Consider the following 12,064-nt stretch of genomic DNA (forward strand, 5'->3'; position numbering starts at 1 on the left):
AGCTCAGTGATAGATTCCACAAAGAAAGATTGATGGACAATGAGGATTTGACTTCATGGGAGGGAAAATTTATAACTAACTTATTTATGTGTATGTGTATAATATACACATTATATATTATATAAAAAAAAGTCAATATGGACAATAAATTATACTTATATGACCATTTAAGCTTTGTTTGATTAGAGGGGTGAAAAAATGAAATGATATATAAAAAAGTAGGAGAATAAAAGAGATTTAATTTTCTTTCATATGTATTTGGTTGGGGTGGAAAATAATTTGTTTGGTTAAGAATAAAAATGAGAGGATAACAAATGAAGTTGATATAAATTTACAATTATGTCTCTATTAAACAAAAAAAAATGTAACATTTTTTTATTAAAAAAATTGTGTACAAACACTTCAATTTTTTTAAAATATTTTTTTTAAGAAAGAGCATAAGCCAAAGTATCCAAAATAGATGAGAAAAAACAAAGAAGAAAATGACAAAAGCCAAAGAAGAAAACCAAAAAAGAAAAAAGAAAGATAGACAACAAAGATGAAAATGACAAACCATGTGCACCTTACACATTGGTTCTTTCATCCACATGGGTGGGAAGCCTTTTCTCTCTAGTATTCTCCTTGATTTGGGGAGAAAACATTTTGGTAGGCTTAGAGAGAAAGCATCCTCACTCCACCAAATTTTCTTCCTCTCTTCTCTTCAACCAAACACCCACAAAAATTATTCTCTCTCTCCTTTTCCATTTCTCTCCTTCTCCATCTCTAAAATCTCTCCAACCAAATGGTCCCTTAGTGGTGTTTTAATGTTATTTTAATGATAGAAAACCCATAAAAGTATTATTCATAATTTTTTTTAATAATGATTTATTTTGAAGTTTTCATAGTCAATTTTCACTAGTAATTCCCATGTACTTTTACTATTAGCTAAATGAACCTCAAACACTTTTCATTGTTGAATCCATAAAATGATTGAATTATATCAAATTAGAAAAATCATTTTTGCACCTAAAACTTTAGAGTTTAACTTGGAAAAAAAACTCAAATTATGAAGATATTTACAAATTTTATTACTTACTTATTTTTGTAAAAATAATAAGTTATTGTATAAATAGTTTGAGGTCTTGAGACTTTCGAAATATAAGTTTTCTCTTCATCAATTAATTTTTTTTTCCTATCCTTGGGGAATTTTGAAATGTAATAGTTTTTTCTTCTTCAATTAAATCTTTTTTTTTCTTTTTTGTTTTTTCCTATCCTTTGGGAATTTCAATTTTATTCTATTGAATTCAAATTTACAACCAACTTATTTATGTCTCCGTACACATGTACAATATACACATTATATATTATAATTAAAAAAATCAATGTGGACAATAAAATATATTTATGAACACTTAGGCTCTATTTGATTGTAGGGGTGGAAAATTGAGGAATAGAAAGAAAAGTAGGACAATAAAAGAGATTTAGTTTTCTCTCATATGTATTTGGTTGGAAGAATGAAAAAGCCATTTGTTTGGTTAAGAATAAAAATGAGAGAATGACAAATGAAGTTAATTTAAAATTTAGAATTATGTCCATATTAAATAAAACAAAAGGTAACACATTTTTTTTATTAAAACAATTGTGAATAGAAACTTCAAATTAAAAAAAAAAAAAAACCTTTAAGAAAGAGCACAAGCCAAATCATCCAAAATAGATGAGAAAAAAGAAAAAAGAAAAAAAAAGAAGAGAAGTACAAAAAAAGACAAAACGAAAGAAGAAAACGACAAACCATGTGCACATTGGTTCTTTTATCCACATAGGCGGGAAGCCTTTTTCTCTTTATTTTTCTCCTTGATTTCGGGAGAAAATTTTTGGTGGGCCTATAGAGAAAACACCCTCACTCCAATTTTCATTCCTCTCTCCTCTCCAACCAAACACCTATAAAAATTATTTTCTCTCCCTCCTTTTCCATCTCCCTAAAATTTCTCCAACCCAACGAACACTTAGAGATGTTTTAATTTTTTTTAATATTAGAAAATCCATAAAAGTATAACATATTCATAGGCTGTTTTTAATAATTAGTTATTTTGAAGTTTTCATAGTCAATTTTCACTTGTAATTCTCATGTACTTTTAGTATTACCTAAATGAACCTCAAACACTTTTCATTGTTAAATATATAAAATGATTAAATTATATCAAATTAGAAAAATCATTTTTGCACCTAAAACTTTACAGTTTAACTTGGAAAAAAAAAACTCAAATTATGAAAATATTTCGAAATTTTATTACTTACTTATTTTTGTAAAAATAACAAGTTATTGTATTAAATAGTTTGAGGTCTTGAAACTTTCGAAATGTAACAGTTTTTTCTTTTTCAACCATGTGCACTTTGCACGTTGGTTCTTTAATCCACACAGGCAGGAGGCCATTTTCTCTCTACTATTCTTCTTAATTTGGGGAGAAAATATTTTGGTGGGTTTAGAGAGAAAACACCCTCACTCCACCAATTTTCCTTCATCTCTTCTCTCCAACCAAATACCTACAAAAATGATTTTCTCTTCCTCATTTTCCATCCCCCAAAATCTCCCCAACCACATAGATCCTTAGTGATGTTTTAATGTTTTTTTAACGTCTGAAAACCCATAAAAGTATTATTTATAGGTTTTTTTTTTTAATAATTAGTTATTTTGAAGTTTTCATAGTCAATTTTTACTTGTAATTCCCATATACTTTTACTATTAGCTAAAGGAACTTCAAATTCTTTTCATTGTTAAATCCATAAAATGATTAAACTATATCAAATTAGAAAAATCAGTTTTGTTCCTAAAACTTTAGAGCTTAACTTGGTAAGAAAAAACTCAAATTATGAAAATATTTCCAAACTTTATTACTTACTTATGTTTGTCAAAATAATAAGTTATTGTATAAATAGTTTGAAGTCTTGAGACTTTCGAAATGTAACAGTTTTTTCTTCTTCAATTAAATCTTTTTTTTTTTCTTTTTTCCTATCCGTTGGGAATTTTGATTTTAGTCTATTGAATTCATATTAAGGGTATTTCCTTATCAACATGTAATATCTTAAGTAAGGTTTTTAGACCAGGACTGTTCATTGAACAGTAAAAGGAAGAGGTTCAAGATTTTTGAAGTTGAACCGAGGTTGGACCGAGGTCGAACCATGATGACGTCATAATTAATTTAATAATTATTTTAAATATAAATAAAAACATTAAATTTGTAAAAAAAAGAAAAAATTAACTAAAATAGTCTAATTTAATATAGAGATCTATCTTTCAAATGTTTTTTATTTCATAACTTTTACAAGAAAAATAAAAAATGTCAAAACCTAAGCAAATATAAATAAAGTATATCTTGCCAATTTCTTCCATTTACCCATCTTTGTTTGGGCCTTTTTCCCTTCTACGTTAGAGCACATTGCTTTATTAGGCCCATTTTGTGTCTTCATTGGGCTTGTCACCTCCTGTTGCTCTTTGTTTTGCTCAGCCCACCCTTTCTTGCCTTGCAAAGTCTCCTTTGATTTTTTTATTTTGAATTTTAATTGCATCTTCCAAAGAGTTTCTGTCTCCATCAACTGACACGCCAAGTAAGGTTACATCAGCTTTTTGTTTTCCAAGAAAAATTTCTACCTCCTAGTTTTGCCGTGGTGAGCTCATTTTTTATTCAACATTTAAAAGCTTTCAATATTTCCAATGCTAGGCAGCTAGTGTCAGTGTACTATAGACACGTGGAGTGCTTAGAAAGCTTTCCATATTTCCAATGCTAGGCAGCTAGTGTCAGTGTAGTCATAACAAATACAAAGAAAGTGGGAAACCAGACCACATACATAACAAAGTTCAGCAAAAAAAAAAAAAAAAAAAAACGAGAGAGGGAGATTGACAGAGAAGAAGATAAAAAAAAAAAAGAAAGAAGAAGAAGAAGAAGAAGCAGGAGAAGAAGTTCATGGTTCCACCCCTGCTTCGTCGTTGTCTTCTTCCTTTTCTCCTTTTCTATTTTTTATTTTTTATTTTTTTTATTTTTAGGTTCAGATTCAATGGGAAGTAGGGAACCGTAAAAAGTAGCCTGATCACGGTTCTCAAAACCGTGAGGTTCGACCGCGGTTCGCACGGGTCCCTGCTTTTTTTCCATAGAGTGGTTCTTGAGGCTAAAAAAACCACAAAAGTGAACGGTTCGAGGTTTTCCCGGTCGGACTGTACGATTCGGTTCGGGTTTCAAAATCTTGATCTTAAGTAGACGGAGATCAAAATTAAAAGAGAATATTTACTTAAATGATGTAGAAAGTAAATAAGTGTGTAGTTGTAGCAAATTCTGATAAGGAGAGACTTAGGGTGAGTTTGGTTGGACTTTTTGAAAAAGTGCATAATGAAAAAGTTGAGTTTTTAAAAAGTGTATAATGAAAAAGTGATTTTTCAAAAAGCTGAGTGTTTGGTAAAAACTGTTAAAAAGTGCTTTTTGAAAAAGCTGAGTGTTTGGCTAGAACTTATAAAAGTGGCAGTTTGAGGGGTAAATTACTAAAAAGGACAATGTCTATATAAGGAAGTTTATTTCATACTTAAATTAATATTGTGAAATTATTTTTTCTCACCAATATTAGCTAATAATAACCTGCCACTTAAGATTTATTGTGAAAGTATTGTGATAATTGATACTAATTTTAATTTGAACGTATTATTACAATTCTTTTTTTCTCTTTCTAAAAAAATTATTTTTTTCTCACTAATATTAGCTAATAATAACTTACCACTTAAGATTTATTGTGAAAGTATTGTGAAAATATTGTGATAAAAAATTGATACTGATTTTAATTTGAGCGTACTATTAAAATTATTTTTTTCTCTTTCTATAAAAATTATTTTTTTCTCACCAATATTAGCTAATAATAACTTACCACTTAAGATTTATTGTGAAAATATTGTGATAAAAATTGATACTAATTTTAATTTGAACGTACTATTAAAATTATTTTTTTTCTCTTTCTTAAAAAATTATTTTTTTCTCTCCTATATTAAAATTTATTGTGAAAATATTGTAATAGCATTTTCTTCTTCTTTTTTTTTTCATTTTTCTTTCTCTCTTTTTTTCTCCTCCACATACGTACTGCACCACATCTTTTTTCCTTTTTTTTTTCTTTTTTTTTTTCCCACTCTTTTTTTCTCCTCCACCCACGTATTACACTTTTCCTTTTTTCTTTCTTTCCTCTCTTCTTCCTAGCCATTTCCTCCAGCTACTTCGTCCTTACTCAAGACTTTCCACAGAGCTCTCCTCTTCCTTCTTTCTTTTTTTTTTTTTTTTTTTCTCTGCAAGAACTTATTTGTCCACAGAGCTACCGCAAGAAACCCTTGTGTGGGATGGCCAATTACTCATCCGTTGTCAAGAAATCATCCGTCCACAGAACTCCATTTGAAAGATTTTGGTATATTCTGATGTTTTTTTATTTTGCATTTTGAGGAATCCTAATTTGCAAGGGATTGATTTTTTTTTTTCCTTAGCTGATTTGGGAATTTGTTATAAATTTTTGTGTGTTTAGATTTGGATAGTTGTTATTATTATTATTTTCCTTAGCTGAGAGGCGTTAGTGATTTGGTAATTTTCGGTACCTTTGAGGATTATTCCTAGAAAAAAATTTCTCAGGTCAGGGCTTGAGCATTAGCGTGAGAACTGATGATTTTTCATGGGTAATTTGGTAATTTTTGGAAGAGCCCAACGGATAGCTTCAGAACGCGCATGATCTTTTTGGTTATGGACCTCCAGAGCTCCATAATTGGCTTGCGCGTTTCTTCACAAATACAAAATGCAACTTTTTTCAAAAAGTTGCGTTTTGTGCTTAACCAAACACACATAAAGAGCTGACTTTTTGGGCTCAAAACGTTGAAACAAACGGGCACTTAATGTAATTAGAAAGAAACTTGGAGACTATTTTGCAAAATGATTTTCGAGCATCCATCCCATAACAACTCATGCTTCACTTGCGACACCTCAATGTTTCCTTGCCCCCACCTCCTACTTTTCCATGCAATAATATGCTTTTTCTTTTTGGCTGTAGGCGTTATAGTTTTTTTTTTTTTTTTTTTTAAAAATTAAACTAGACATGATTTTGTTTAGGAATATGATTTTTATTTTTTAATAATTTTGGATGATTGCTTTTCTTTTTGGTCTCTTTTTTGTTTTATTTGGGCATCATTTTGTAAACAAGAGTATATGAGTAAATTTATATAAACTCATTTTTTCCATCTCTCTACTTTTTCACTTCCAACTAAACAAAAAGAAGAGAAATTGAAATTTTTTCTTTCCTCCAACTTTTCTATCCTCCTACCATTTTCTATCCTCCCACTTTTCTACTCCTCCAATCAATATTTCCCTAAGATATAACTAAGCAAAGAATCTTACAAGTAGAAAACTTGGAAAATTCTGTGAATTTCTAAAAAATTGTGTGTTAGTTACAAAATTTGAATATGAAATTATTATTTATATATAAGGGGTTATAGCCCTATAACAGCAACTTAGGAGAGTCACTATGGTTCATTTTCAAAGAACCAAACTATAGCCCTTAGAAACATTAAAATCACACAAAGTTTGAGCATAACTGCAATTTTGTAACTATCAGTACACAATTGTCGATGCACTCTTTGTACATAAACTGATAAACACATTTGTGCATCCACTCAGGACACGGATGCCAATTTGCACCCTTGCAGAGAAACACAGGTGCGGCACCTTTGTCTTTCAAATTTATTATTATAATTTTTTAATTTTTGTTTTCCACTTCTTTGCTTTTCAAAGCATCTTTACTCTTCTATATTACTGTACAAGTTACACTGTATATACCTATATATACCTCTATATATACAACAAGAACCACTTAATTACTCTTCCAAGGAAAAGCTCATAAGGAATAATTCAAGTCACTTTTGAAAAAAAAGAATTGGGGGGGGGGGGGGGGGGGGGGGGGCTATATTGTAATAGTTATACTTCTGGAAAGCTCAAAATTAAAATAAATTAAATGAGGCTATCTTGGAACTCTTCTCTTCAAACTTGATCCATCGTGGAATTCCATGACATTTTTTGTTTCTTTGGTCTTCCAGAGTACTTAGAAACTTCATATTATTTGTTTATTTTGGCATTTCTCAAGGATTCTAGTCAAAAGCATTTTTCCAAGACCAATAACATTGCATTATACTACGTGGCAGCCATCACTACTCTTATATGTCATTTACATTTCTTGTTGCCAATTATTTTCAGTAGTTCATAAATGTAGTTGTAATTTATTAGTTTTTCGATCCTTATATCAAGTTGTTTTCTTGATTTCTTGTATCACGTTATTTAAGTAATGCGAGTAAGATTCTTCAATTTCGTAGTCATTGGTTTTATTTTATTGTTATTGTCATATTGTGTTCTTTATTCTCTTCTTAAAAAAAAGGTACTAATAGAGGCAATAATAAACCATTCAATTCACTGCAGTTAGACAAATTTTTGGTTAAAACACCTATACCATTACATTTCATTCATATACAAAAAACTTCTTCATGGGACGCTTACATTTCTCACAAATTACAGTTCCTTCAATCAATCCCTCAGCATAAGGAATGACAGTGGAGTGACTGCAAGGCCCAGGTAAAGAAGAAGGCTCAAGGGCACTCCTAATGGCACCCGAGAATCCCAGTTTTGCCACATTTTTTCCCCACTGTGAAAAAAGGTTCAAGCATTGCATGAGTTCTTTTCCTTGAAGCTGCACAATATCTGTGGAAGACCCTTTTCCTATTACTGCCCAACCACTATCACTGAAGTCCAGCAATGCTGAAACCTCATCTAGAATATGATCATTATCGGCTGTCTTTCTAAGCCGGAGTTTTGACCTTCTCATACTCTCCAACCGAAGCCAAAAGAATTGAGTTGTTGTGAAAGAGAGAGAACCAGTAAGCTTTTCTTCTGCAATGCTGGCCAAAATGTTCCTCACATGATCATCTGGTCTGTTCCTGTTGCCTACATACACCATCTCAAGCTGCACGCCTGTGCTTTTTATTTCCTTCATTTTAGAGATGAACTCTTGAATCCATTCTTGGTTCTCACTTCCATAAATGCAAAGGTCTCTGTCTTCTTCTACCTGAAATCATTCTTAATCCTATGAGCTCAAGTACAAGGAATCTAACAATTTGGTACCTGAAATGACAAAAAAAAGTCTGAACAAGATGATCCAATGTTGCTTCATTGAGTTAAAGTGTCATACCCAACTAGCAAGTAGGGGGTCAATATTATCAATCAAAAGTTGCATTGTCCAGTTCTGCTCTTCCCAGAGCTGCTCTTCTATTGAAGCTGAAAAGGGGTAAGCCCAGACACCCCAGCTAATTACCGTGTCAATTGCATTTGAGTTGGTAACCATCCCTCTTGAATCCAACACTACCATGAGTGGTTCACCCTCGTAGTTCCATGCTTGTTTCATAGAGTTCACCACTGCTGAGCTATGTAACCATGGTTGGCGAATAGAGTACCATGGCAAATAGTTTGAGAAAAAGTTAAAACATCTCACCTCAGCATCAGTCCATGTATCAGAATACGAAATGGGAAACCATACAATCTCATAATTTCCCTTGTAGTTCTTGTTGAGAGGGTGATCATATGTTTGCTGAACTAGAAAAAGTAATTTCTCTATTGGGAGAAGCTCTGGCTTTGAGATCAAGAGCACAACTACCTTGTTTTTCAGTTCAGATACACCAAGCTGTTAATAAACACAAAGAAAGTGTGAATTTAGAGGAAAAAGAGTTTGTACTAAATAAGAGGGTCAAGACAGATTACAAGTTGGTTCCTAACAGATGTTCGAAACAATGAACTAACAGTCTGTACAGCTTTAGATTTGTAATATTAAATCTAAATCATGAAATCCATCCATTTCAAATGGAAAGTATCATTTTCACCCAAAGAGCACCCTAGAAGTGTCTTACAGATATTTTCATCGGAGTTTCTTGTTAGCTGCATTTCCAAATTGACCAATCAGCTCCTTGGACATTGTGTTTTGTGTCAATTTAGTCTTTGCACCTTACCATGGGTATTCTTTTGTATACTAATTTCCCCCAAGTGGCGTTATTTATTGCAGCTTCCTTTTTTTTTTTCTTCTTTTTTTTTTTTCTCTCTTCTTTTTCTTTCTTTGATATTTGTGGTTCCTTTGTGAGGATGCCCTAGTTAAGCAATTTAGTTAACGTCGAACTTGATCTTGTAAAAGCCACCATCCCTTCTTCTTTTTTTCCTTTAACAAAAAGTTAAACAAAAATAATAATTGAAGGTATAATATCATTTCAGAAGTATGTGTGATGTGGCAAAAGCATGTGCCTATTATGTGATTATTGGTTAAGATTTCACAGAAAAATATAGTAGAATAATCTATTTGAATAGAAACATAATGTTTAAGGGGTTAATTTTTCAAATTGGAAATGCATGACTAAATTAACACTTGCATAAAAATCCAAAGTTGAGATTTGTAAAGGTCCTTCAAAGTAAACTAATGGTGACATGGTTTTTTAATTATTAGAATAAACAGAATCTTTGTTCAACATCTTGTAGTAGTTGAAACTAAGAAGCCATGCTTTAATAATCATTACTTTAATTGAACTCATTATGTGAGAATCTGTTGGAATTTTATAGAGCTTAGAGAGCATGAAAATCCTTTTTCAAATATGAAACAACAGCTAGAAAGAATAATACCTTTTCTTGTGAAGAGCAATCTTTCAGTGGCAGGTCATCCATTGAAGCAAATAGCATATGGAGCACCTCTTGATTGTTGATGGGGGACTCCTTAAAGAGTTCTAATAGCTTCTGACACATCTTTCTCTCTGCGAGTTATGTAATAGAACAATCATTAATGTTATGCAGAGTCTAATACTTTAGACAACCAGTTAAGTGTTCCAAATTATTCTGAAGAAGCTATAAATAGTAACCTATATGTTCATGACACAAATCCACCTGCTGTCTGAGGTGACTCCATGTGCTGCTTGACCTACAAACCAAACTTAATAGCTCCCATGTTGCAATTATTGTTGAATCCAAATTCCTGTAAAGGGGGTTCAAACATTATTATAACATTCTAAAAGAAAATTATAAATAATATACATGTTATTACATTTAAATATAGATAAAATACAATAAATCATATTTTAATTCTTTTTTAAATGCTCAATCTTTCAGCAGAAATAATGAAGCAGAAGAAGAAGAATCAGCATATATGTAGGCCAATTGAAGAGAAAGAACATGCACTTGCTCAGGTTTCATGGCAATCAAATCTGAAATTAGAGAAGAGCATGCCAAGGCACTTCTAGTGACCCAGTAAGCGGACACATAAATGTAAGACTTTGTAACATCCACTTCCTTATCCAGCTCTACATGAGAAAGTGGCAAGCCTTCAAACTTAATGATACATTTAGTCACATCCACCATATTCTTAACCAAAAAGTTCAATGCCTTAAATCGAGGCTTCAATTTGCTCAAGTCATTGGGCAACTGCTTAAGCATTGCAATTGATACTGCCAAAGGATTACGAGGACAGAGCTCCCTTAGGAGCCAAAATTCTCCATAGTTTGTTGCAAATGCTGCAAGTACTATAACCATCTTTGCATCCCATTTATATTTTCCTAGCAAATCAAACAAAAACATCGTCCTCATGTGTAGATCATCTTCACCAGGCCACTTGCAGCGCATCTGCCATTACAATAAATGAACAAATATGTTAGATTGTATGAATGTATGTATGTATGTGTGTCTGCACGAGAGAGAGAGAGAGATGTGAATTACCTGTAGTGAAATCTTATAAATGACATGCCCAAGTGGTTCTTGGGAAATAGTTGCTTCAATGTTGCTTTCATCACTTATTGCCATCGCATCAAATTGTAGATCAGAAACCTGCAACAAGTGTTTGGAAATGAATAAACAAGTTCTTGCAAAGTAAAATACAAGTTAAGTGCTTAATAAATTCAACCATTGACAGGATGTGTCAGTAGAGAGCAATGCAGGCCTTATGAATAACTCTTGACAATATTAAAAAGCAGCACAAAATATAATAGTCTACCAATGTGATTGATCAATTTGCTGGGAAACCAGAATTTACTGAGAATTGCTTTGGTATAATACATCAACAATTTATACCATAATATTTTGGAAAGCTCACATATTTTGCAGCATCTCTAAAGGAAAAGTGAAATATAATTTTACTGAAGTGATCATCTATATTGAACAAGAAGTTTGACAGACCAGAGGGGTAAGTGGTACTTCTGAATAAAGGATGATGTACTGTATTGCACGAAGCAATAGCTCAGAATCCAGACAGCGGCCATCAGGATCATGAGTAAGGAGTAGCTTTTTTATCTGGATATCTTCATCTAAATATAATGGTGACCTCCAGAAGGGGTCACTCCCAAGAAAATTCATGGCTGAAGTAATGATGGTACTGTGTTCGTGTGGATTGAGGTATTATATGAGCTTACAAACATACTTCTAAGATAATCATGGGGTCGCATATGGAAAAAAAGGTGACGGATGAAAATAAAGTAGTTCTTTGCTTGTGCAAATAACCATTTAATATATTTCAGTGGCAATGGCATCACTGTATGTGTTTTGCGTGTGTGTTGAATACAGTGACTGATCACTGAAAGGAGTGAAGGACAGCCATGTTTCAGTTTTTCATTACATGGAGACCACCATAAATAGAGGTTCTTACTTTAAATAGAGGTTCTTACTTTAAACTTTAAAAATATCTGAGCTGGGAATCCAAATCCTTTCCTTTTGCACTTTTTCTTGGTGTAGCGGAGAAGAAAATAGAGCACATAGCACTAGTTAAAAGGGGAAAGTAGAGCAGGTACATGATATTTCAATTGTGTTTGAAAAGCAATCTCTTCTTAAAGCAAAGAGTTGTTCTTCAACATTCTTAGCTTTAATTCTTCGGGAAACTATAATGAAAAGGTTAAACTATAAGAACTAAAGGGAAAGCATCTAAAGAATAGGAATAAATCTCCAACATTCTTAGCTTTAATTCTGAGGGAAACTATAAAGAAAAGGAGAAACTACAGGAACTAAAGGGAAGACACCTA

General features: G+C 32.1%; 1 protein-coding gene and 1 long non-coding RNA gene across 2 annotated transcripts; one reads left to right on the forward strand and one right to left on the reverse strand.

Moving 5' to 3' along the window:
• Nucleotides 1–5,171: 5,171 nt before the first annotated feature.
• On the forward strand, nucleotides 5,172–10,293 carry LOC142629784 (uncharacterized). The gene is made up of 3 exons (XR_012843117.1): nucleotides 5,172–5,409; nucleotides 6,663–6,701; nucleotides 10,170–10,293. It is a non-coding gene; the product is annotated as an uncharacterized LOC142629784 (long non-coding RNA).
• LOC142629783 (protein SIEVE ELEMENT OCCLUSION C) lies at nucleotides 7,421–11,631 on the reverse strand. The gene is made up of 7 exons (XM_075803820.1): nucleotides 11,229–11,631; nucleotides 10,773–10,880; nucleotides 10,243–10,679; nucleotides 9,923–10,035; nucleotides 9,690–9,817; nucleotides 8,221–8,709; nucleotides 7,421–8,097 (listed from the first exon to the last, which is right to left on the reverse strand). Exons 1-7 carry the CDS (start codon nucleotides 11,403–11,405, stop codon nucleotides 7,495–7,497), a joined length of 2,055 nt encoding a protein of 684 aa, XP_075659935.1. The 5' UTR covers nucleotides 11,406–11,631; the 3' UTR covers nucleotides 7,421–7,494.
• Between the last annotated feature and the right edge of the window lie 433 nt (nucleotides 11,632–12,064).

The sequence above is a fragment of the Castanea sativa genome, chromosome 3 (genome assembly GCF_040712315.1).
Source record: "Castanea sativa cultivar Marrone di Chiusa Pesio chromosome 3, ASM4071231v1".
Lineage (NCBI taxonomy): Eukaryota > Viridiplantae > Streptophyta > Magnoliopsida > Fagales > Fagaceae > Castanea > Castanea sativa.